The following is a 24,419-nucleotide window of genomic DNA, read 5'->3' as shown; positions in this document are numbered from 1 at the left end:
GGGGACGGGAAGGGAGGGTTGAAGTAAAAATGCAAAAGAAAAAGGAAAACGTGTCTTTTTACCCATGATCCTTAAAATGAGGTTAAGTCAGAATCCCAGAAAGTACACAATGAAGTTAGAATAATCATGGATATGTTTGATGAGATCGAGATTTACATAGAAAGAGGAAAGCTAACGAGACTAAAATCTCAATTATTGTGAACAGAAACTTTGTGATTGGCATGCGAGGACAACTACCTACCCTGGGGTTGAAGGCCAGCATCTGAGGATCATTAGGATCTACCACAGAAGGATATGGCTCGAAAATGACAACTTTTCTAGGAGATTCCAATGCAGACCTGCACATGGATACTAGTAGATCCACCACCTTGAAATATACACAGAACAGAGTCACTATCCTTCCGGTTTTATCAAATGCTCTGCCATGTTTCTCCCTCTCACGGTAGCATAAGTTAATTAGGAAGCCCAGGGACTGCAACCTGCTTCTCAAATCTGTAATTTATGAGTAAACCAAATTTGACCAAACTTGACCATAATTACTCACACTCTAATAGCTCTTTGTCATGAGCACATATTATATGCTAGCATTGTTCTAAGCCCTATGGTAAGACGGGTCTCTGCTCTCCCTGGTGGAGTTTACAGTCCCATGGAGAAGATTAAAAAAAAAAAATCAGTTAAAACAAACATATACTTCAATAGAATTTCTGGTACTGTTAAATGCTATAAAAATAAAGTAGCCATGAGACAGTTAAGCAGAAAGGGGGGCTGTTTAAGAGGGCCCAGGAAAAGTGGTGACATCTCAATAGGACCTGAATGAGGCGAGGGAAGGAGACATGCACTGTCTGGGGAGAGACTTCTGCATTGGGTGAAGGAAACCACACGCAGAGGATGAGTCTGGCACGCTCCAAAAAGAGCAAATTGCCTGACAACACCTTGCCCCTTCCTAATCTCCTCTGTCAAAGGCCACTGATGACCTTTGATTTACTAAACACAATGGCTTTATTCCGATGTCATCCTATGATCCCTTTGCCTAGTTGACTGGGAAGGGAGTACTATGTAGCAGTACAATCCCCCAAACAATGCATGTCAACATTGCATTCATGGAAACATTCATATTATCTTTTAATTCTCTTTTTCCACGACCTTTCTGAAGTACCCTCATATTTCTGGCAATTGAATCAATAAAACTGATACTGTCTAAATGGAGGAAGCTCACCTGAAGAGACATATCTATAGTGTGGACACAAGTGACTTAATATGAAAGCAGCAGACTTCATATGTATATATCTTTATAGGGATAGCTATTTCTACAAAGTTTTTAAACAGGCATTTAAAAATTCATAGTGAGAGTGGGACAATTTTTGATTCTCCTGCTTTTATGCAGGAGCACTGTGGACCTAATGATAATGGGTTCAGTATGTTGTGTGTGTACTTAAAAAACACATCCACCCAAATCACAGCATCCAGAATTTCCAGTGACCTAAAATAATTTGCAACAAATAAGCCACTGGATATAACATGCCCCAAGTACATAGACATACACCTACACAAGACTCAGAACACACTAGAACTGAAACAGCTAATGTTTCTGACACACTATTCCATTTATGTGTGTATGTATACATATATATATGCAATATACTGGATCGTAAGCAGTAGATATAATAAAGCCATAATAAAACTCTCCTTTTTTCTGCCTTCCCCACACTCACATTCCTTTTACTCCAGAGAGATGCAACTTAGATACATATTATTTTCAGCATTATCTGGTCTCCTACTGAAATTAAAACCCAAACAAGAATTGCTGAGAAAGAAGAAACAATGAAATAAGATAGCCTTTCCTAGAACTTTTGGAGGGGGGTGACAGTACAGATTGATATAATCTTATGAAAACCTTTAAAAATTATGTCATAGTATGTAATTGAAACTTCATAAAAGTCCATGCATTTTTTTGTCAACATTTTTATTAGAGCACTTAAGTAAATTACAATGTAATAATGGATGAGGGGGTAGAGAATAATTAAATTCTGTAATTAAAGTAGAGTATTTCTGTTAACATACGTCCTAGCATAACTTCAAAAATGGTATAATTCTTATGGCAAAATTATGTGCCATCCACTAGAATTTCATACTCCTTGCTTTCAAGGTGTAAAGCTATTGCCTGGAAACAGCTGCTCAGTAAGGGATATTTCTACCTCCTTCATCTAAATAAGGTCTCATGACTAGTCTTGACCAGCAGATCACAAGTGCAAGGGGCTGACCTGATGAGGAAACAGTGAACTTTCCCCACTTTGCTCTCTCCCCTCTACCAAATGTCATGTACTGAAGACAGCGGGGCCACACGATGGAGTCCCATTCCCTCAGACACCACGTAGAAAGTGGCCATCAAACATTCTAAATGGACAGTGTGTGAGTGACAAATAAAATCTATCATGTTGAGCCACTGTTATTTTATAGTTTATCTGTTACAGAAGCTAGCATCAGAATTTTAAACAAAGGTTTATACAATACTGTTTGGGTTTGTATTCAATTTGCAAATCTTAATTTTTCCAAATATTTCATAAAGTAAAATGTCCCCTTTAAAAACAGTTATGATTTCTTTCAGCCCAAATAATATATTTCCCCACCACTAGCATGTAAAATTAAAGATTCTAAATAGTATCTTAGCATATATGATGAGTACTATAGACAAGTTACACATATATTAGCCTTCTTAGACTGAATAATATCATTGAAGAAGCAATGTGGAGGTCGACTAAGACGCTTAAGGTAGAAATGCAAAGAAATACTAAACTCAAGCAATGGGAATTAAGCCACCTAATGAGTGAGGATAAAAGGTCTGTGAGTTTATAGAATTAGGTGCCTCCCAAAGACATTACATTAAATACAATTCAACTGGTAGACAACTCCCCAGCCCACCCCACCCTTCTTTCAGGTACGAAAGGCTTCCCAGCCAGTCATTAGTCTTTTACTGACTGGAAATTCAGGTGGGTAAGAAAGACACCCAGAGGAGTAGCCTACAGATACACAATGAAAAAAGTGGATTCAGAATTGTAGACTCGAGCCTGTTAAACATTGCAACAGTGATTCATTATTTTTTAAAATCTTACATGCGAGCCCATACACAAACAAATAAAATGGAGCCGTTCCAGTTGTAGTAGTATTTGGGGTCCTGGAACAGTAGCTGCTTGGCCCACAGGACACTATCGCTTCCAGCCCTGTACCCTGCAAAGGTCCTGAGGATATATATGTCTTTGAAGACCCCAGAGCTCCTCCGAACACTACTTAAAATGCAGCGGTCAACTGACACAACGCATATACTGAGGTAGAGTTTATTTCTGTTTAGAAAAGGGAGTTTCCATGGAATGTTCAGGATTATGACCAGAATATTGGGGCACCTGTTTTAAAAAATAAAATAGTGAAAAGAATGTTCTCTTTGAAGTAGAATCACTAAATTCTCTGATCTTTGGATACTGATCTTTAGAGTTAAATCACTAGATTGATCTGGTCAAGCACTTGTATTTTGCAACTAACATTATACGATCTACAATTCATTTCTATTTAAGAATCTTTATTTTTAGAGATATAACTATAAGTAGGAAAAAAGCCACCTACTATAGCAACCTACCCTACTATTAGAATGACATTAATTTTCCTTCTAATTAATAACTTACTACTCTAGTCTTTAATTGTTTTATTTGAAGGAAAATTTATATCCAGTAAAATGCACAAATTTTAAGTGTGTTTATTACTTGAAGAATCTTTAATACATATGCACATACATACATATATACATTTATTATACATGCATTTATATTCTCACACACACAAACTCCTCTTAAAGTTTTAATAATCTTTACATAGCTCTAAATACCAGCATATATTAAAGCATCTCACTTTTTTTTGAGCAATATTACTTCCAAAGGATGAGAAAAACTTTCACATTAAAAAAAAAAAAGGAAAGACAAAAAAGAACTCCCCATGGTCAAATACACTTCAGAAACTCTCTAAGTATAGACTAGTTATTTTCTTAGTTTTAGGGATTCTCAGAGCCTTTAATATGCAAATATGTGCATGCTAGGTGTATAAGCAATACCAAGCTATATGTGTGAAATTTATTTTAGTCACAGAATCGCTTTTTCCAGATCGTATAAGACCAATGTTCTATTGCTTGCATTATTTTTCACTTATAATTCATTATATCAAAATATTGTTCTTAATATTTCATCAAGTGGATGCATCATGGTTTAGTTAATCAATGAAATGACTAGGTTAAGGGACATGTAAATTCATGATGCGTAGGCTGACTATATTAACTGTTGTACCTTCAACTAATGTAATGTCAATTACATAGTAGATATTCCATACTTGTTCAAAGAATGACAATATGTCTGTCACATGATCGTTTTCCCCACCCATCTTTGGAATTTTATAAATGAGAGATTGGTAATTCCTTCTACATTTAGCTTCCTATTGATTTTTTTTCTCGAAATTCCATTACATTTTTAATTTTTAAAATTTTTAAAATTTTTTATTATTAGCATATTCATTATTACAAGTCATAATTTTTCTCTATGCCCTTTACCCAACCTATCACTCCCAAACCCCAGGGATACCTGCACTCCCATATTCATTGCAGCTCTATTTACAATAGCCAAATTATACAACCAACCTAAGTGTCCCTCAACAGATAACTGGATAAGGAAAATGTGGTTATATACACATTGGAATACTACTCAGCCATAAAAAAGAATGAAATTCTGCCATTTGAAGCAACATGGATGAGGCTGGAGACAATTACATTAAGTGAAATAAGCCAGACAAGGAAAAAGAAATACCACATGTCCTCACTCATAACTTGGAGGTGGATAGAGAAGGAAGGAGGGAGAGAGAAAGATGGAAGGAAAGAAGGAAGGAAGGAAGGAAAGATCTCTTTATTTTTAGTAAAGCTGAATATTTTCTTGTATTTCTTTACCAACTATATGTCCACTTTTGTGAATTTGCACCTATATCCTCTATTGATCTGTTATGGTCTTCATATTTTCCTTAATTTTCTTTGAGCTTTTATAGTTTTAATTACGTTTGTAGCAAAAGAAGCTTTTTCCTATTCCACACTTAATATTCGCTACTTTTTCAAGTAAAAAGTCAAGTATGTGTAAACTTAAATCTGTTAATATTTTTCTTTATAATTTCTACTAACTGCATAAATGCATAAACTTGATGCACTGCCTCAGGCTGTGCATGTTCAATTTTAGTCTCCTCTAGTTTGTATATAATGTTTTAAAACAAACTATTCTTTTTAAGCCATTTAGACTTTGTTTTTGCATACAGAGTGAGGTAAAGAGCTAAACTGATTTCCTCCCCATGTTGCAGGTTATTTGTTTCCACCTCACTTACTAAATAAGTCTTTAATGAGGATGTGATTCTTTAATATATATTAAATTTATTTATGACTTCATCCATCTTGGAAATAATCTGCCATTGATCTACCATTCTATTTTTTTACCAATACTGTATTTTGTCAAAATATCATAGCATTGCATAATATGTTTTTGTATATGGTTGGTCTAATCACTCCTAATTAATGTTCATTAATGTTTTAAAGGTCTTCTCTGATTTTTTCTTATGGATGAATTACTAATTTACTCATGTTCCCCAAGTGAAAAAAAGAACAATTACAATTTTGATGGAGTGGCATTAAACGATAAATTTTGGCATGTTTTTAATTTATTTTTTTCTTTCTGAAACATGGAATGCTTCTCTACTTCCAACTTGTTTCTTCAGTCGCTTTCATATTTTTCTTCCTATCACATAAACACTGCTACTGTAAAATTAAATGCTCTCTTCTATTCTAAGTTCTGCCCATTATCTTTTCACCTAAGTTTTAAAAATAAATTGGCTTCTGTTTTTATGGCAGTATAACTTTACAAATAAATTTTACATATAGCATGCCAGGATTTCCATATCTCAATTTCACCACATAAGAAAGAAAATACAATTATTTTTCAAACAATAAAAAGGTGGTTTAATTTCTCCCCTTGGCAATTGCAAAATGACAAAACACACATTAAATAAAGAGAGAAAATTTAGTTTATATCTAAAAAATACCAAAGGTCAGTTTGCCTTTTAACAAGAAGCTATTAAAAATGTTCCCCAAAGAACAGCAGAGTGAAGATAACTAGCAGACTAGAACAAATTTTTTAAACCAAAATAAGAAACTATTAGTATCATGTGTTACTACCTGAGCTCCAGTTGCTATTTCATCGGCAGCTTCATTCATTACTCCCAGGGTTTGAAAAGCAAATACACACAGCTCTCGTTCACACACAGTAGGCTACAAAAGAAAGGGGAATCAATTATAACATTTTTTCCATCTTTCAATTCTTAAATTAAATTTATGATATTCCATATAAGAAGTATAAAATGCAGAGTTTTATAGTGTTAAAAAAAAAAGGAAATCATTTAAGAAATGATCTATTTCAGTTAGTTTTAGGCACTTGCACTCACAGCAATATAGCAATAGATGAAAATATCCTTAAATACAAAAATCCATCTCTCTGACTTAATATACATTTGCATATGAGATGTATATACAAAAAAGTAAATACCTAAGCAGATGATATAATTGAAAATAAGGTTAAATACAAAAGCTGTATAATACAAAACAAATATACAAAGGAGAATTCCACTTTTTCTTAGGAAATTTTGTTTGGAAGCAGTAAGCATAACTGCTTACTTGCTACCCAGCTCTTGAAAGATTGGTTTTGTTGCAAAGACTTTTGACTTCAATAACCTCCTGAAGTCAACTGCACTGAAATATACACTCTGCAATTACTTTGGAAAAGCTCTCATCTTTCAAATCTAATATAGTGTCATCCCTTTGATTTATCTTATCTCCCAAGTTACATTGCATTAGGTAGCTGATGAAGCCTAACACGATGCTATCCATGGTGCCTCTGCACAGCAGACAAAAGGCATTTGTTAGTGCCACTGCCCCTGTGCTCACTTCTTTCAGAGGCCAGCTTGGTCTACTGTTTATCCAGCGGGGAAGTACAGCCCCATTCTGAACATCCTTTATGTTTGGAATGAGCCCATATGTGTGGCTTTATGGATAGAAAGCCTAACTAATCAAAAAGATTTCTGGTTGACTTTCCTCCAAGAGAATTTTAGAAAAAAATGAATTGATATATTTCCTTTGTCACCGTTAAAAGTGCAGTTTGATTCTATTTTGGAAAATTCAGAACTGTGGGAGAAAATTAATTGGAAAAAGTTCTTCATCCAGACTCAAGCTATACACACTGCTATATATCTTGGAATATTCATAGAACAGATTTCAATTTCTACTACTCTTCCTGTTATGTGAGTGTTTAAGTTAATCTTCCATTTTTTGAATGTATCTTTGTGTATATATGTTTCACCCTCAATTTCCCTCATGGACATCAGAATGTTTCTTCTCTTCACTTTCTGGGGCTTAGAGCAAGATATGGTCTGAATATAACAGTAGCATGCATTTACCACATATTTCCTATAGTGTCAAATGCTATATCGGTATTTGAATACAATGAAACTGTACACAAACAGGAATCCGGGGAGAAGATAAACCTTGGAAATCATAAAGGGCCCTTGGAATATATCCCTGTACCAGCTACCCAAAGTTCACTGGGGAAGTAAACAGTGACATAGAAGGTACTTTGTTTTTAATAACACTCTTGTCAAATACCTATTACTTTTTCATGATTAAAATCCATCATCCCAAAGCTAAACAATAGACTAAAACTCATTTAGTGAAATAAGTAATGATTAGATTTTATTTGAACCTTGGACAATCAAATACACTTAGTGATCTTCTAAATATGTATGGATATAAGCATGTATGTGTGTGTGTGTGTGTGTATATATATGTGTGTACACACACACATCCCGGGAAATATAACAATAGAAACTTCCTTCTCAATACCAAATTGTTTTAAACAGAAATAAAATGAAATAAAATACCTCACTACACTATATTGGAAGGTTAATATAAAAAAATTTTAATACAGGAAAAATTTCAAAGACTTAAGGAAGAATATGACAGACACAGTTATACTTACACATGTCTATAAGCACACTTTGTTACCAATCCTAGGTATTCATATGCCATCCTGACTTTGTCTCAAATGAATTTTTGCAACTTCACCCAGATCTCCCTATTCTCTATCTCTGGTAACAAATAAGCAAAATTTCAGTGCTTTCTGTAATGCTTTTTTCTGCATTTGTTTTGTCTTCCTCCCAGACCTGTTTATATTCAAACGTCTGAAGCTCCAAATCACATAGACTTGCCAAGTGACCCAATATTTTAAATAATAAACTTGCATTCCTAATGATAAAGCTAGGACTTGATTTCTTTATGGAAACTTCTTTTCTTTCTTGCATGTTTTTGATGGAAAAGTAACCCTTCTTCCTGTACACAAATCTGCAAGGCTGATTTCTAGAAATATCTTGTTACTACAACAGTTTGAAGGAGGAAATCAGGCAGAAATCAGGTACGCTAGAAAATCTGCTTTTTGGAAACAAAAAACAAAATATTTTGCCATCAAACTGAAAAATTAAAAGTAACAGTATACAGTATATTCTTATAAAGATAATTTTATCTTCCCTTCTTTTTAGTATAGCCACTACAGAGACAATAATATTATGACTAATTTATACAACATGTTAACACCATACTAAGTAAATGCCAGTGAATTTTTAAAATAACAATTCTGTATCTTTTGATCATTTTTACTAGAAAATTTAAGCGGTATTCAAAATGTAAGATGTAAGTCAGTTTAATTTTAAGATAAATATTTGTATATTTGTAGTATTCTTATTTTTTTAGATAGTAATCCTTTCATTTGAGAGAAGTTCAAAATTTCAACACAAGATGGCGCTCTAAAAGAAAGTTCTCAAATTATATTAGATGATCAGGATTAAGTGTCCTTTAGCTCACAGACCAGACATCCTATCCAAGGAAGAGAGAAGGAATCACTCTTCCTTAATGAAACATAAGTAGTTATATTGTGGATCAGCCTTCTCCCACCCTGAACTAATTCCCACCCTGACAAATTCTGCTAATACTATGTTATTTACACTGAAAACGCTAGCATCAATTCAAAATAGTAATAGTCATTTAAGAGCTATTACTAGATAAGTGTAATGACGTGTTCTATTACACATACTTTAATATAAAGTGTGTATGCCTAAATATAACCAAGTGTGTATATTATTTATTAATTCATTTTGAGTTTACAATAAGACTTTCAGTATCAATTTGTAAAGTATTACCTATTCTTAATATTATATTATTATATTGGCTTGAAGCAGTTAATCCCTATAATTTAGACTGTAAAGCCATAGCAAGTCCCTCTATTATAAACATATACATAATATATTTGCTGTACAGAATTCATTACGCACCATTTAAAAGCATTGGGAACTTTTATATATGTACCTAAGACACGATTTGTTTTAGAAATTTTCAGCTACAATGAATACATTTGTAATTTTATTTAAATCAAAGCAATTTAAACATGAGCAATAAAAACATATTTTAAAAAATGTTTTTAAGCCCTAAGGAATATTTTAGGATTTAATGTATTTTAGAAAATCTGTTTTCAATGAACTTAAATTATCCTTTACCAAAAACAGAAAACACACAACTAGTAAATCTAGCTATGTATTTATGTAGAGATAAGCATGGGGAAGATGAGTGGTTTTCAAACATTTTTGCCATGGTCTTTTTATTCAAAGAAATATTTCATGTAAGCCCAATACATAAAACAGATGATGAAGCTTGTTCCATTTGGATCACAAGAGTGTAGTTCAGTTTTCCTATCTGTATAATGGGAATAAAAATTACATCTAGCTCCACAAGTTGACAAGAGGACCAAATGAATTAAGGTTTATCAGATCTTGAGGTACAGAGAGAGCTGTTTAAATATTAACAATATAACCTGGAGAAGCTGTCTCTTCTAATTGCTTTAACTCAATGTGTATATAAAGACATGTATTTAATAAAAAATTCTTTTCTTTGAAGCATATTATGAAGTGTATTTTCATTTGCAAATCCAGTTTTTTAAAAGTCTTATTACAGTGTAAAGATGAACTACTGAATTTAAAAACTGGTGTTGAAAAAATATGAGAATAATTCCATAAATATCTTCTAGAACCATAAAATCTACAAGCCTTTAATTCTTTGTATTTCCAGTTTTACAGAAAATGCTCTGAGTTCATTTCATGATCAAGAGACACAATCATGCCGGGGAAAGGTTTACTATCCATGAAGAAAGACAAATCACACAGCGATCAAGGCAGATCCACAGTAAGGTAGGATCACGCCTAATTAGGTATGAATACACTGGTCCCTATTTGTTTCATATGAGGGTACTACAAAAAGTTCATGAAAAAATAGAATTAAAAGATAATACAATCTTCCATGAACTTTTGAAGTACACTTGTATAACTAAAGATGTTTGAGCATTAAAACCAATTTCTACTCAGTTTAGATCATGTTTTTGAACTAAAAATCATGTTTTTGAACTGAAAGTTTTTTGGCATAATTATTATTCCAGTTTAGCTTGTGTTTCACAACTTGAAATCTGAACTTCCATGACTGGGGGGTGGGGGGATATGTTACTACGACATGCCTTTTCATCCATTCTTCAAATACTAAAATCAGACCTAAATATGAGAAGACCTACCTGTTTTACTCTTAAATTGTAAAATGAGGCATACCCAGGTTTACCCCCATGCTCAGTTTTCTCATGAATTTTCATAGGAATGCCTTAAATTATAACCAAATTATAACTGGGTGTTGCTTATTTCACTCAGAAAATAAGAAACTGAGTTATAAGCTCTGTTTAAGGTTCACAGCAAGGCTGGATACACAAAAAAAATAGATTCGCAGGTTTTCAGTGGGATTGGGCATTCCTCTCAAACGGGTGACTGACATGTGCAAGCATATTTGGGAATCAGCAGATCCAATCTCCGCCTAATCAAACCACCCAGAGCAAGTAATCCAGGACACTGTCACATGGCAGAAAAGAATGAGATCATAGTTCTCATAACATATGTTGATGTGGGAAATGATAAAGTTTATTATCCTGGGACACACAGAATGATTGCCAAGTATCAATAACAGAAGTCCAGCTTTATTAGGGACACTAATCCACATGACCACATGGTTTTCTCAAGAGCAGAGAAACACAGGATTCAGCAGCTCACACAGGATTCAAAGACGATGACAAACAATTGAGCTGATCCAAGACTGAGTTGTTTAAGGGGAGTATAACAAAAAGACAAGGGCTCTAGGAATATACACGCTGATAAAATGGTGGCATTTCTGGCAATAAATCCTTGTTTTCTTGTTTTCCAAAAACACTACATGAAGACACAATCAACATTTAAAAACCATCAGTAAAACAGTTTGCTACCCTAACACTCTGATTGATTCCAAAATGGAGAGAAACATTCATTTGGTTTTGGTTTGGTTTTTTTATGACAATCTCAATCACACTGCCAAACTGAAAATCCAGGACTCTATGAACAATTCTCCCAATATTAATATGAATATTATGCAGATTCAAAGTGTTATGTGTCAGGACTCAAATGTGGAAGTAACATCTATAAACGTTGTAAACAAAAGAGGAAACAGGAGCACCGGAATCTTTCTAAATAAGTAGTTCAGTCCCATTTGTTGCAGAAAGTGTAACATGCTAACCTAGACCTCTGAGTAGAATGACAGCATAGTACAAGTGACTACAATCTTAAGACTTTGGGGAAATAGGGGAAAAAGGGGATTAAGTCATTTAAAAAACAATGAGGCTGGGAGAAAATAGGAAGAAATACAAAAAAGAGTCTGAATTTAAGAGAAAGATCAAACAAATGAGATAAAACATCATGCATAGAATTCTAGAGACTTGAGTTTTATTTAACCTATTTAATCACCAACTAGATTTAAAACTTATCCTCTTTATATCTCCGGGATTTATTAGTTTTATTTATTTATTTACATATTTATTACAGTCGTATGGGCTGAATAAATGTAAATACAAGAGAGATATAGAAAAACATGAATGTGCCAACTTAGGTAAAACATCTGTTTAACAGAAATCAAGAAGCAACTCTTTCTGTTTACCTTTCTTCCTTTGAACTTTCCTTTGACTTTCATTTCCAAATCTATTTTCATATGTCACTTATTTTCTATTTACAAAACCAAAGTAAGTTTTCTGATTTCCTTAGTTATCAGTCTAAGTCACAGCAACATTAAACCATCTGCTATCTAGCTATAATAGACTTATTCAGAAAATGTCTTCTCTCTTGATCACAAATGCACTTCCACTTCTACAAAAAGACAGCAAACGCCATTGATGCAGATACAGATTAAAGCCAAAGAAAATCTGGAGTAAGGCACAAAGAATACTAACAGCAACTATGATATTTTTACCATTTATTCTAGCAATGAATTGTCAGCAATTAAACTACAAAGAATGAACTCCCGACAATGTCTGTAGTAAATTTTCAGGATGTAAATATAGTCAATTCAAGGCCACGCATCAAGAGCAGCATCACGAGTTAGAACACGTGTCCTGTGACATTCTGTGGGTGTTAGAATCCGGTCTATTACTTATTAGCAGAGTAACATTGGACAGATTACTGTTTTCCTCATCTGTAAAGTGACGTAATAATAATATCTACCTCACAGAGTTATGAGGATTAAATCTAACAATACACACAAAGCACTTTGAACACATGATCAAATAAAAAGCACTCAGAAAGCATTTGATACTGATGACATTACATTCTCTTCCGCAGTGGAAATGACATTGCCATGGATCATGCAATAGATCAAGATGAATAGACAGACACCAGCAAAGTAACAATGTAGCTCCTAGGTGTGATAGGTTGAGATAAGCAAAGGATTCTTCTCCCCATGCTCATCAGAACTATACATTTCCACATATCAAATGGAAATAACAAAATTGCACAATTATGTAATAAATAAATGCTGATTTAGTTAATTTAGGTTACAGAATAACATTATATCTGAGAGAAAAGTTGAATGACCAAAAAAATAGTATACGGATTGCAAGAATAAATGCTTTTTAATATATGCGTCCATTAAACAAAATAAAAATATATCATAAAACTTGACAGATAATCATGTTCCTATACTGGCTACTATAGATGTTTTTTTAAAAGTACAAGTCTTGAAATACAAAAAAAGTTCTAATAAAACCTTCATTTTGTAGGCTTTGTTATTTACCTTTTCAAACATATATTCCTAAGAGCAAGACAAATTTCTCTTACAGAGTGTAACAAGAATCTAGCATGGTGTCTTCTACTTACCAAATCTTCAAAAAGTATTTATGAAGCAGAGTTTTTAAGTCAGACAGAATTAGGTTCAAAGGCCAGCTTCTACCTCTACTATCTGGTGGTGCTGGACAAACTGCTTAACTTCTACGAATCTCCTTATTTGTACCACGAGAGCAAAAATACCTAAACCACAAGAGTTTTGTGAAAAACAAATAAGGAAACAATATGGAAAATATCTACGCACCATACCTGGCACAAAGCACCTAATAATCTCCTTTCCCTTGTTAACAATAATAGATATAGCTCAGTCATTATCTTCATATTTATCTAAATTTTGTTTCTCAAGTTCAACACCTGGACTTCAATTACTATGTAGTACAATGAACGGCCTGTTTAAAACTTTGAAATGAGGAGTGATGTCAGCAAAAATAGCCAAGTAAGGAGCCCAAACTTCCAATCCTCTATAAAAACCTTTTTTAAAAATGGCAGAAACTCTTTCAGTATTGTGGAAATTAACTAAAGCTTGCAGCAACCTAAGGAGCGCTTACTCAAGACAAACGGCTGAATCTTGGTAAGAACTGCAAAATTTGTGATGTTTTACCTTACTCTACTGCCATATCCCACTCCCCAGCTCAATGGTAGCCTTGAAAATAATAGTCCACATTCCTCATACTGGAGGGAGCAGAATGGGACTCACTCCCAAAGAACTGCTATTATTGGATCTGTCTGATGGCTCTCTGGATGACAAGCTCAAAACACTTGTTTTTATTTCTGCCTGACTTAGAACACACCCAGTACTAAACCCAATATCCAATGAAGGGATTGACAACATTTATAGCAAATGTCTTAGTCACTGCTGTGTGAGGCAATAGATAACAACCAAGGCAAACAACAGACTAAGAAAAGCTTAGAATGAAAGTCTGGGGAATGAGCTATTCATAAAGACTGTGAAAAGCTCACATATATTCCTGGGGATCTCAAAGGCAATGTGCTTGCTCATAACTGTGTGCATGCTCAAGAAAAACTTTAGAAGACCTTAGATCTCACCTCTGACTGACCTTATGATTCTATGCAAGCAGAAAGTAAATGCTAAGGCAGAATTGTAAACTGCCCGGTTGAGTACTGAAGTCATGCCCCAGCACACACACACAGCCCCTTGGCAACACCTAGGAGGTTTTTTGATTCTAGGCATCTGTAAAATTTAGCCGAACATTAACTGAACCTAAATGGCCAAACATGACAATTAATGAAGACTTTACAGAAATAGTTTAGAAGAATCACACAACTACAATATGCAACAACAAAAATAAACCCTAAAGAGGAGAGAGATCTGATTCCCAGAGTTGCCACTTTATTATATTCAAAATGTTCAGTTCTCAACAAAAATTTATGAGGCATACAAAGAAATAAGAAAGTATCACTCATACAGGGAAAAAAGGCAATCAATAAAAAGGGTCCCACAGAAAGCACAGATGTTGAACTTACTAGACAAAGATTTTAAATCAGCTATTTTTAAAACATTGAAAGAGCTAAAGGAAACTATGTATAAATAACTAAAGGAAAGACAACGTCTCAATAAATAGAGAATATCGATAGAATTTATCAAAATGGACCAAACAGAAATTTTGGAGTGGAAATTACAATAAATAATAAGAAATTCACTGATGAATGACCTTAAGAGCAAATTAAAGCAGGCAGGAAAATGAATCAGCGAACTTGAAGGTAGGTCAATTGAGATTACCCAACCCGAGGAACAGCAAGAATAAAGAAAAAGGGGCCAGCTCATGGCTCACTTGGGAAAGTGTAGTGCTGATAACACCAAGGCCACGGTTTCGGATCCCTATTTAGGGATGGCCAGTTAGCTCACTTGAGAGAGCGTGGTGCTGACAACACCAAGTCAAGGGTTAAGATCCCCTTACCGGTCATCTTTAAAAAAAAAAAAAAGAAAGAAAGAAAGAAAATGGACAAAGCAGAAAAGATCTGTGGATACAAACACGTACAGATAATAGGAGTGCCAGAAGAGAAGAGGAGAGAAAAGATACAGGAAAAAAATATGACAAAGTATGGTTTAAAACATCTCAAATTCATGAAAAATGTTAATCTATACTTGCAAGAAACCCAATGAACTCCAAATAGGGTAAACTTAAAGAGATACAAATACAATCAAAATGCTGAAAACTAAAGTCAAAGAAAACAAACCTTGAAAGCAGTAAGGGAGAAGCAATTCATCACATACAAGGGATCCTCAATAAGAAAACAGTTCATTTACCACCAGAAACCATGAACACCAGAAGGCAGTGGAATGACATATTCAAATTGCTGTGGGGAGGAGGGATTTAAGCCAAAATAAACCATCAACCAAGAAGTCTATGTCCAACACAATTATCTTTCAAACAATGAAGTAGAAATTAAAACATTCCCAGATAAAAGCTGGGAGAGTTAATCACTAACAGAGATTTCCCACAAAAAGCAATAAAGGCAGTTCTTCAGGCTGAAGTTGAAAGGACACTAAATAGTCCACACAATGAAAAAAAACAGGACAGGTAAAGTTAACTATATAGGTAAAAATGAAAGACTGCACATAAATGTATTCTTTTAACATTTGGTATATTTGACTTTGATTTTTTTTCTATCTGGTTCAAAAGACAACTGCATAAAGCAATGATTATAAATCTATGCTGATGAGCACACAATATATAAAGATGTAGTTTGTGACTATACTAGCATAAGAATCAGAAGTCAAAGCTATGTAGGAGCAAATTTTTGCATATTATTAAAATCAAGTTGATATCAAAGTAGATTTTTAAAAATTGAGATGTAAATTGTAATCCCCAGAGCAATTGCTAAGAAAATCATTAAAAAGTTACAACATGGGAATTAAAATGGTACACCGGGAATAACTGATGTTTAACATACAAAAGAAGACAGCAATGGAAGAAGAGTGGAACAAAAATAGATTCCATACATATAGAAACTTATAGCAAAATGGTATAAGTTTTTCCTTATTGCTAATTACATTTAAATAAAGATTAGCAAAAGGAATTTAAAAATACCAACAACTTGCTACCAACAAGGTACTCATTTTAGTTTCAAAGGCGCAAATAGATTAAAAATAAAACGTGGAAAAAGATATTCCATGCAAATAGTAACCAAAATAGACTTGAAGACAAAAATTGCTATTAGAGACAAAGAAGGACTTGAAAAGAACATATACACTCCCCAAAACAGATCCCCCCAAACGCATGAAGCAAATATTGAAAGAACTGAAGGTAGAAAGAGACAATTCAACAATAATATGTGGAGATTTCAATACTCCCACTTTCAATAATGGTTACAGAAAAATAAATAAAATTGATAGAGAAAAGCAATAGACAAAATCAATAAAACAAAGAGCCTGTTCTTTGAAAAGATAAATAATATTGATAGATCTCTAGCAGGACTGACAAAGACAGAAAAAGTGATTTACAAATTTTGAACATCAGGAATAAAACAAAGGATATCACTACAATTCTGCAGACATCAAAAGGATAATAAGAGAATACTAAAAACAACTCTACTCACATAAATTTGACATCTGAGACAAAATGAACCACTTCCTCAAAAAGCACAAATTACTACATTTCACCCAATATGAAATAGATAATTTGAATAGCCCTATAACTAATAAATTAAATTCATAAAAGAAAAAACTTCTAAAACAGAAATCTCTAGGCCCAGATGGTTTTACTAGAGAATTCTATCAAACATTTAAAGAACTAACAAAAATTTGACACAATCTCTCCCAGACAATACACAAAGACATTACAGAAAAAGCAAATTACACACCAGTGTAGCTTATGAATAAAGCTACAAACTGCTTCCAGCAGAACATAAAAATTACATCACATGACCAATTTGGATTTGGCTCACAAATGCAAATTCAACAAATGAAAAATCAATGTAATACACAGTATTAATAGAATAAAAGAAAAAAAATACATGATCATTTCAAGAGACAAAGAAAAAGCAAAAAGAAACAGAAAAATGCTTTCACAATTCAACAAAGTAGGACCAGTAGGGAATTTTTCTTAACCTGATAAAAGGCATCTATGAAAAATCCACATCTAACACCATATTTAACGTGAAAAACTAAAAGCTTTCCCTCTAAAACACAAAATAAGGATCTCTGCTCTTGTCACTTCTAGTCAACCTTGTATTGGAGATTCTACCCAAGCCCATTAGGTAAGAAAAATTAATAAAGGTATCCTGATTGGAAAGGACAAAGTAAAACTGTCTCTATTTGCAGATGACATGATCTTTACAGAGAAACATTAAAGAATCCAAAAATAACTTACTAGAGCTAATAAAAAAGTTCAGCAAAGTTGCAGGATACAAGATTAACATGCAAAAACCAATAATTTGTATTTCTATACACTAGCAAAGAACAATCTGAAAATTAAATAAAACCATTCTATTTACAATAACATCAAAAAGAATAAAATATTTAAAAGTAACTTTATCCAAGGAAGTGCAAGACTTGGATACTTAAAACTACAAAAGAGCATTGAAAGAAATTTCAGAAGATCTACTAAACAAATGGAAAGACACCCTGTGTTCATGGATTGGAACAGTTAATATTGTTAAAATGGTGTCTTAGTTCATTCAGACTGCTAGAACAGAATACCACAGGATAGGTGGCTTATAAATAACAAAAACTTATTTCTCACAGTTTTGGAAACTGGGAAATATTAAGGCACCAGCAGATTCAGTGCCTGGTGGGGCTCACTTGCTGGTTCACAGAGCAGTACAACAGTAAGACCATAGACAAATTTTGCTGTGTCCTCACATAGCAGAGGGTAAAGGGAGCTCTCTGTGCTTTTTTCTAAAAGCACTAATCCCATTCATGAGGGCTCTACCCTCATAATCTAATGACCACCTAAAATCCTCAACTCCTAATACCATCACATGGAAGTTAGGATTTCAATATATGAATTTGTCGGGGGAAAACAAACATTCAGTCTATAGCCGATAGCAATATTCCCCAAATTGATCTACAGATCCAATGCAAACCTATCAAAATTCCAACTGCCCTTTTTGCGGAAATGAACAGGCTGACCACCAAATTGATACAGAAATGCAGGGGACCCCAAATAGTCCAAACAATCTCGTAAAAGAGAAAAAAGAAGATTTGCATTTCTTGATTTCAAACTTAGGACAAAGCTACATTAATCAAGACAGTGTGGTACTGGCATACGGACAGATATACAAGTGAAAATAGAATTGAGAGTTCAAAAATAAACCAATACATCTATGGTCAAATGATTTTCAACAAAGGTGCCAAGATCATTCGATAGAGAAAGAAGTCTTTTCAACAAATGGTACTGGGACAACTGGATATCTACATGCAAAAGAATAAATTTGGACCCCAACCTCATACTATATATAAAAACTACAAAAGGATCAGTGACTTAAATGTAAAACATAAAATATAAAATTCTTAGACGGAAACATAAGTATAAATCTTCATGACTTTGAATTAGGCAATAGTTTTTTAGACACACAACATCATAAACAAAAGCAATAAAAGAAAAAACTGATAAAGTAGACTTTATCAAAATTAAAAACTTTTATATGTCAAAGAATGCTATCAAGAAAATGAAATGACAACCTAGAGAATAGAAGAAATTATTTGTGAATCATACATGATAAGGATCTAATATTCAGAATATATGAACTCCATTCTTACAGCTCATCAATAAAAATACCAATAACCCAATTAAAAAATGAGGAAAGGATTTGAATAGACATTTCTCCAATGATATACATATGCCCAATAAGCATATGAAAAGATGCTCAAAATCATTAGTTATTCGGGAAGTACATTTCACACACACTAGGATGGCTATAAAGGAGAAAAAAAAAATGGTGAAGATGTAGAGAAATTGGAACTGTCATACATTGCTATGGGAATGTAAAATGAAAACAGTCGGCCATTCCTCAAAAAGTTAAACAGAGTTACAATACGTCCCAGTAATTCTATCAACTGATGAATGGATTAACAAAAGTGGTATATCCATAAAATAAAAAATTATTCTGCCACAAAAAGAAATAAAGTAAATCTTGAAAACATTATACTAAGTGAAAGAAGGCAGAAACAAAAGGCCCCATACTGTATGATTCCATTTATATCAAATGTCTAGAAAAGGCAAATCCATAAAGACAGAAAATAGATTAGTGGTTGCCAGGAGATGAGGGGAGGGAAAAATTGGGAGGGGTTGTGAAGAGTTATGGGGTTTCTTTTGGGGGTAATAGAAATGTTCTGGAATTAGATAGTGATAACAGTTGCACAGCTTGGTGAACATATTAAAAAATCACTGACTTTTAATAGTGATTTATATGTTACATAAATTTTATCTATAAAAATTGCAAAAAAACTTTGAAATTGAATAATTCTCCCTAAAATGCATGTCTGCACATTGATTCATATTTCTATACTTCCAAATATGTCTCAAATATGTTGGCAAGTTGGCATTTTTTTAAATCTTTATTTTGATTATCCCTATGCTACTGGGTATGTCTGCTAACTTATGCAAAGGGCCTACACTCTTCTCCTTATGTCAAGCATCTTAAGAATTCTGAAGAAGCACTTTTTAAACATCCTTGTTATGTAACCTTGTAAACAGTGTTTCTTCAAAATTCCACAATTTAAAATGCTGAATGTCAATACAGATAAAGGTATAGATGGACAGATAGACGATAGATCGACATATCTAAGAAATACACTAGGAAACATTTTCCTAATACCAATCTACTTGCTCTTTCATGGACTACTTCAAAAGTAATAATAATTCACTTTTGTTAAAATTGTATCACTGAGTTATGTTCAATAATTTGCTTAACAGAGAGTATTTAAACTGCATTTATTTACTTATTTATTTTTATATTTTAAACCTTTGCATTCATATTCTAAACTAACACCGATCTTCTACCAACAACAACTTACCCTAAGCATGGGGCCATTTTGAAACACGTGTGGCTCATCACAAACCACACAGTATTCATTCAGTACAGGGATCCGCTGTTCGGCAAACTCAATTGTCTGAATAAAATAATAAAGATAAATAATTAAGTCAAGTTCATAAGTAATTTGAAAACCCAGTTAAGAACTAAAATATTCCTACAACAAGTAGTCTCTAGTCTTACCTGCACTAGAAAGCCACGGTCTCGTATTGGAACACATTTTGCACCATTTGGCTATAAAAAGGAAAGTAAAAGAACAAAATAGTTTTTTAACTGGGAAAATTACAAACTACAGCCTTTTACTTTTCGCAGTAGTGAATACGTAAGTGATCTTTCTTAGGTCACGTGAAATATGAATTAAGTCACTGATATGACACAAGATACTAGAATTTCTTTATTCATTCTATTACAATACCCTCTCTGCCATTACTACTGCAATCTTTGCCTAAACTAAATGCGCAGCATGTTTAATTTCTGATTTTCTAGTAAAAATGATGGGCATTCTTACATGATCACAGAAATTTGTTTCCTGTTACTCATTGGCAAATGCTCATATACCTTCTTTAGAGTATTTCAATGTTGTTTTACAATCAGATACAATATTTCTCCAGAGAAATATTTAGACAGCTACTGAAAGTGGCACAACACTAAATTACATATTTATTATGCTCAGCCATCTAGGAGGACATTAAGAAATTTTTTTTTATAGAATATCTAAAATTATCTTTCTTGGGTGAAACTATCATGGGAAACATTCCACTATGTAATTATTCTCTCCATGTCCTTAAACCTTATCTTTTATTAGAAATGGGGTTTTAGGATGTTCCCATAAAATTGTCAACATGTTCAAATTTTCATAAAACAAATATAATTTTACAACATAATTTATAGTTTTAGAAATAAATCTATACAAAAATAACATAATTTTCTGAAAACAGTATCTTATTTTTTCAATTACTAGGTGTATCCATGCTACTACAGCTAAATATGGACCCCCATACTTATTGGACCCAACATACACCCATACATATTTAGTAAAAGCAGACGGAACTTTTTATTAACTATTTTGAATATGTAAATAATATAGATAAGATAGGTTTCTATCCAAAATCAGCTATAATGCCAATCACACTAGAGGCAAATTTTGTGTAAGACTGATTCTCAATAAATACCACCCAAAAGACTTAAGTTATTAATACAGTCACCTCCTGACCTCATGTCCCCTCAGAATAACTTTAAATGAGGCTCTGTGACACATGTAAATGTTGCTTCTCTCCATCAATAACAGTGATCACGGGCAAAGTTATCTTCTTATGTATGAGTATAACTGGAATGAGATTACTATTCATTTCGTTTTAAGACATACATGGTCCTCCACTACTCATGTGGGGAAAACCAGAAATTAGATAAATCTACTTAATAAAACATGAAAATTATGTGCTTGTTTAAAAGGAAATGCTCTGTGAATCCAATTGACTTCCTTCCATTTTTAGTAGCATTTATTACTACGACATGAATCTGGACTGGACTTCAAATCAATAGCTACATTAATTTTTTCAGAATCAAAAGTAACATTTCAGTGCCAGCTGTAGATGTCTGATATGCAAAACAATACCAAAAAAGAAAAAAAATTTTAAATTTTAAAAAAGCAAAAAAAGGTCTTGCTTTCCTCCACCAGATCTTACCAAAAAAAATTATACTGCACCTTAGCTAACATTTAAGAACTCAAAATGAAAATATTTACGCACAGCAGGCTGGGAAGATGAAGAGGAAGATGGTGTTAAGATACCGATAAGCCCTGAGGTAAGAGAGAGCCTCCTGCCCTCTGCATTAGGTTCCTTGAAAAGCTCAGTTTTGGATGACTTGGGGGCACTGGAGTAAGACTTGCTGAGCAGTTTGTGATTTTTCAGTCCATATAATTCTTCCATTCTGAGATTACTGGAGTAAGACCTGCTTAAGAGTTTGTGGGGCTTCAAGCTGGCGGTGTGCTCACATCGCGGATCTCCCGAACAAGATCGAGTCAATAGTTTATGCGACTTCAGAGTGAGGCAGTCCTCCTGCTTTACAGCTGCAGAGCAAGGGCGGTTCAATAGTTTGTGCGATTTAATTGTTGTCATTGTCTGCTCAGCCCTGGGATCGCTCGACAGGGAGCGACCAAAGGTCCTGTGCGACTTAGTGGCGCACATGTCATCAGTCTTGACCGTGCTGGAACAAGTCCTCCGCAGCAGCTTATGTGTTTTGGAGATTCCATCTTGCTCAGATTTCAGTTTGGACTTGCTTTTACCACAACCAGGGGGAGGATAACTGGGCGACCTTCAAAATTGAACAATCAATACAGGGCAGAACGTGAGTATAGCGGACCGTGAAGAACACTTGTCATGCTCAAACTCAACTCAACTGTGCTGTAAGTATTTCACGACCTCATTTTAATACAGCCTTCACAGTAAAACTGAAATCAAAGGCATGAGCAGAATAATCACAGGACTTGAATCACACTTTTCCTGAAAAGCAAAAAAGGTTCTAAGATCTTTTTCCATCTTACCTATCCTGGAGTCCTACATGGAACAAATTTTGGTAGAAATAACTCTACTCAATGTGATTAGAAAACAAGGAATGTAATTTTAGAATATTTAACTGATTGATGTGAAGGAAATAAAAAACTCAACACAGAAATGAATATCTATGTAACTGGTGAAATACATGTAACTTGATCCTTTCTTTAAAGTCAAGAAGAAAATAAACACATGCCAAGACCACAGAAAGAATGCTCTAAACTGAATAACAATAGACTATCACATGCTCAGCTTTTAGTAAGACAATGAGGAAATCCTCTGTCACCCACCTGCGCAAGGTAGAAAATAAATGCAGGGGAGACTTCACTTTCTTTTCCGACAACTTTTTGTTGTGCAGGCAATTGGATTTTTCCTTGCTCTGTTTCCACTGCTGTGTAACAAATGTCTGCATGATTCTGTCAATCCAAAGGTAATTCTGTTATCACATTTTCAAGCTAATTTCAATTCATATTTCTGTATTTATTATGTAAAGAACGCATTTATCAAAGGAAAATAAACATACGGTAATCAGTACAATGCTAATTTAGAATAATATGAGATTTTTCAGGTGTGGGAAAGCATCATATAGCAAATTACCAGTACTTTACTAAGACTAGTTACATACACCACTGTAAATGATAACAATTACCACTTACTAAAATAATTAAATTATAATATTACTATGATGTAATTAATAATCCAAATGATAGAAGAGATGATAGAAGAATAAGGATATGAAGAGAATTATAAGGACAGCCTTCAGGATCAGCAACTTTAGCTGAAGTGGCAAAAAAAATTCTGAATTATTTGTTGGTGCTAGTAGTACAATTTAAAAAAAAAATGTAAAGCAAAAAGTAAAGCAAAGCCAATTTCTTTCTACTTGATTTGCTTCTGTAATTTTTTTCATGAAAACGAAAACAAAATAAAACTGTTAAATCATATGTAAAAATAAACCATGCAAAACTGGCTGTATGTATAAACATGTGGTCAGCAAATTTTATCTTCAGCACTGCCAACTTATCTTTAAATACACTATTTTTTAAAATTTGTGTATCCTTAAAAGTTTTTAATTACTATCATGAGACAGGAATTTGGTAACTCCTAATCTCAATATTTTCTATGTCAAGATCACTTCATCAGTGTCTAATGATAAAGAATTCTGGAATGTCAACTGTGGGCCTCGACACAGTGTTGTTTTCTGAAAAGCGTCCCAGGCTGGCATAAGTTCTCTTATACCATCTTCCACGTGGCAGTGGAGGAGGATCCCCTTAATGCTATATTTAAGTAGACATGAAGTTTTACAAGTAAACATTAAGTGTGCAATAAATTAAATATTTCAATTTATTTTCAAAAATCTCTTCAATATTACCTGGTTTTTATACTCTTTTCAGTTACTTCTAACACAGATTGCTTTGGAAATAGGAAAATGGTACCAATATTTGCTTATCAAATACAAAATGCCAGGGAGTAAAATAGAAACTTTACATATCCCATTTTTCCCTTTAATTCTCAAGGCACCCCCAGAAAGTAGCT

The 24,419-nt window shown here is 33.6% G+C and overlaps 1 protein-coding gene across 2 annotated transcripts in view; it reads right to left on the bottom strand.

Moving 5' to 3' along the window:
• The window catches only part of PARP8 (poly(ADP-ribose) polymerase family member 8), a 161,076-nt gene that overhangs the window by 21,642 nt on the left and 115,015 nt on the right, over positions 1-24,419 (bottom strand). Inside the window, exons 12-17 of one of the 2 annotated variants that reach the window (XM_063086452.1) lie at positions 23,177-23,302; positions 22,083-22,647; positions 20,518-20,568; positions 20,318-20,413; positions 6,242-6,334; positions 242-367 (exon numbers count right to left, since the gene is read on the bottom strand). In XM_063086452.1, the coding sequence (XP_062942522.1) occupies positions 242-367; positions 6,242-6,334; positions 20,318-20,413; positions 20,518-20,568; positions 22,083-22,647; positions 23,177-23,302 (1,057 nt within the window). The remainder of the gene's footprint in view (positions 1-241; positions 368-6,241; positions 6,335-20,317; positions 20,414-20,517; positions 20,569-22,082; positions 22,648-23,176; positions 23,303-24,419) is intronic. The other variant, XM_063086453.1, reaches the window with a different exon arrangement.

The sequence above is a fragment of the Cynocephalus volans genome, chromosome 2, assembly GCF_027409185.1.
Source record: "Cynocephalus volans isolate mCynVol1 chromosome 2, mCynVol1.pri, whole genome shotgun sequence".
Taxonomy (NCBI): Eukaryota; Metazoa; Chordata; class Mammalia; order Dermoptera; family Cynocephalidae; genus Cynocephalus; species Cynocephalus volans.
The sequence above is the reverse complement of the archived record's forward strand: the minus strand, read 5'-3'. Positions and strand labels throughout refer to the sequence as shown.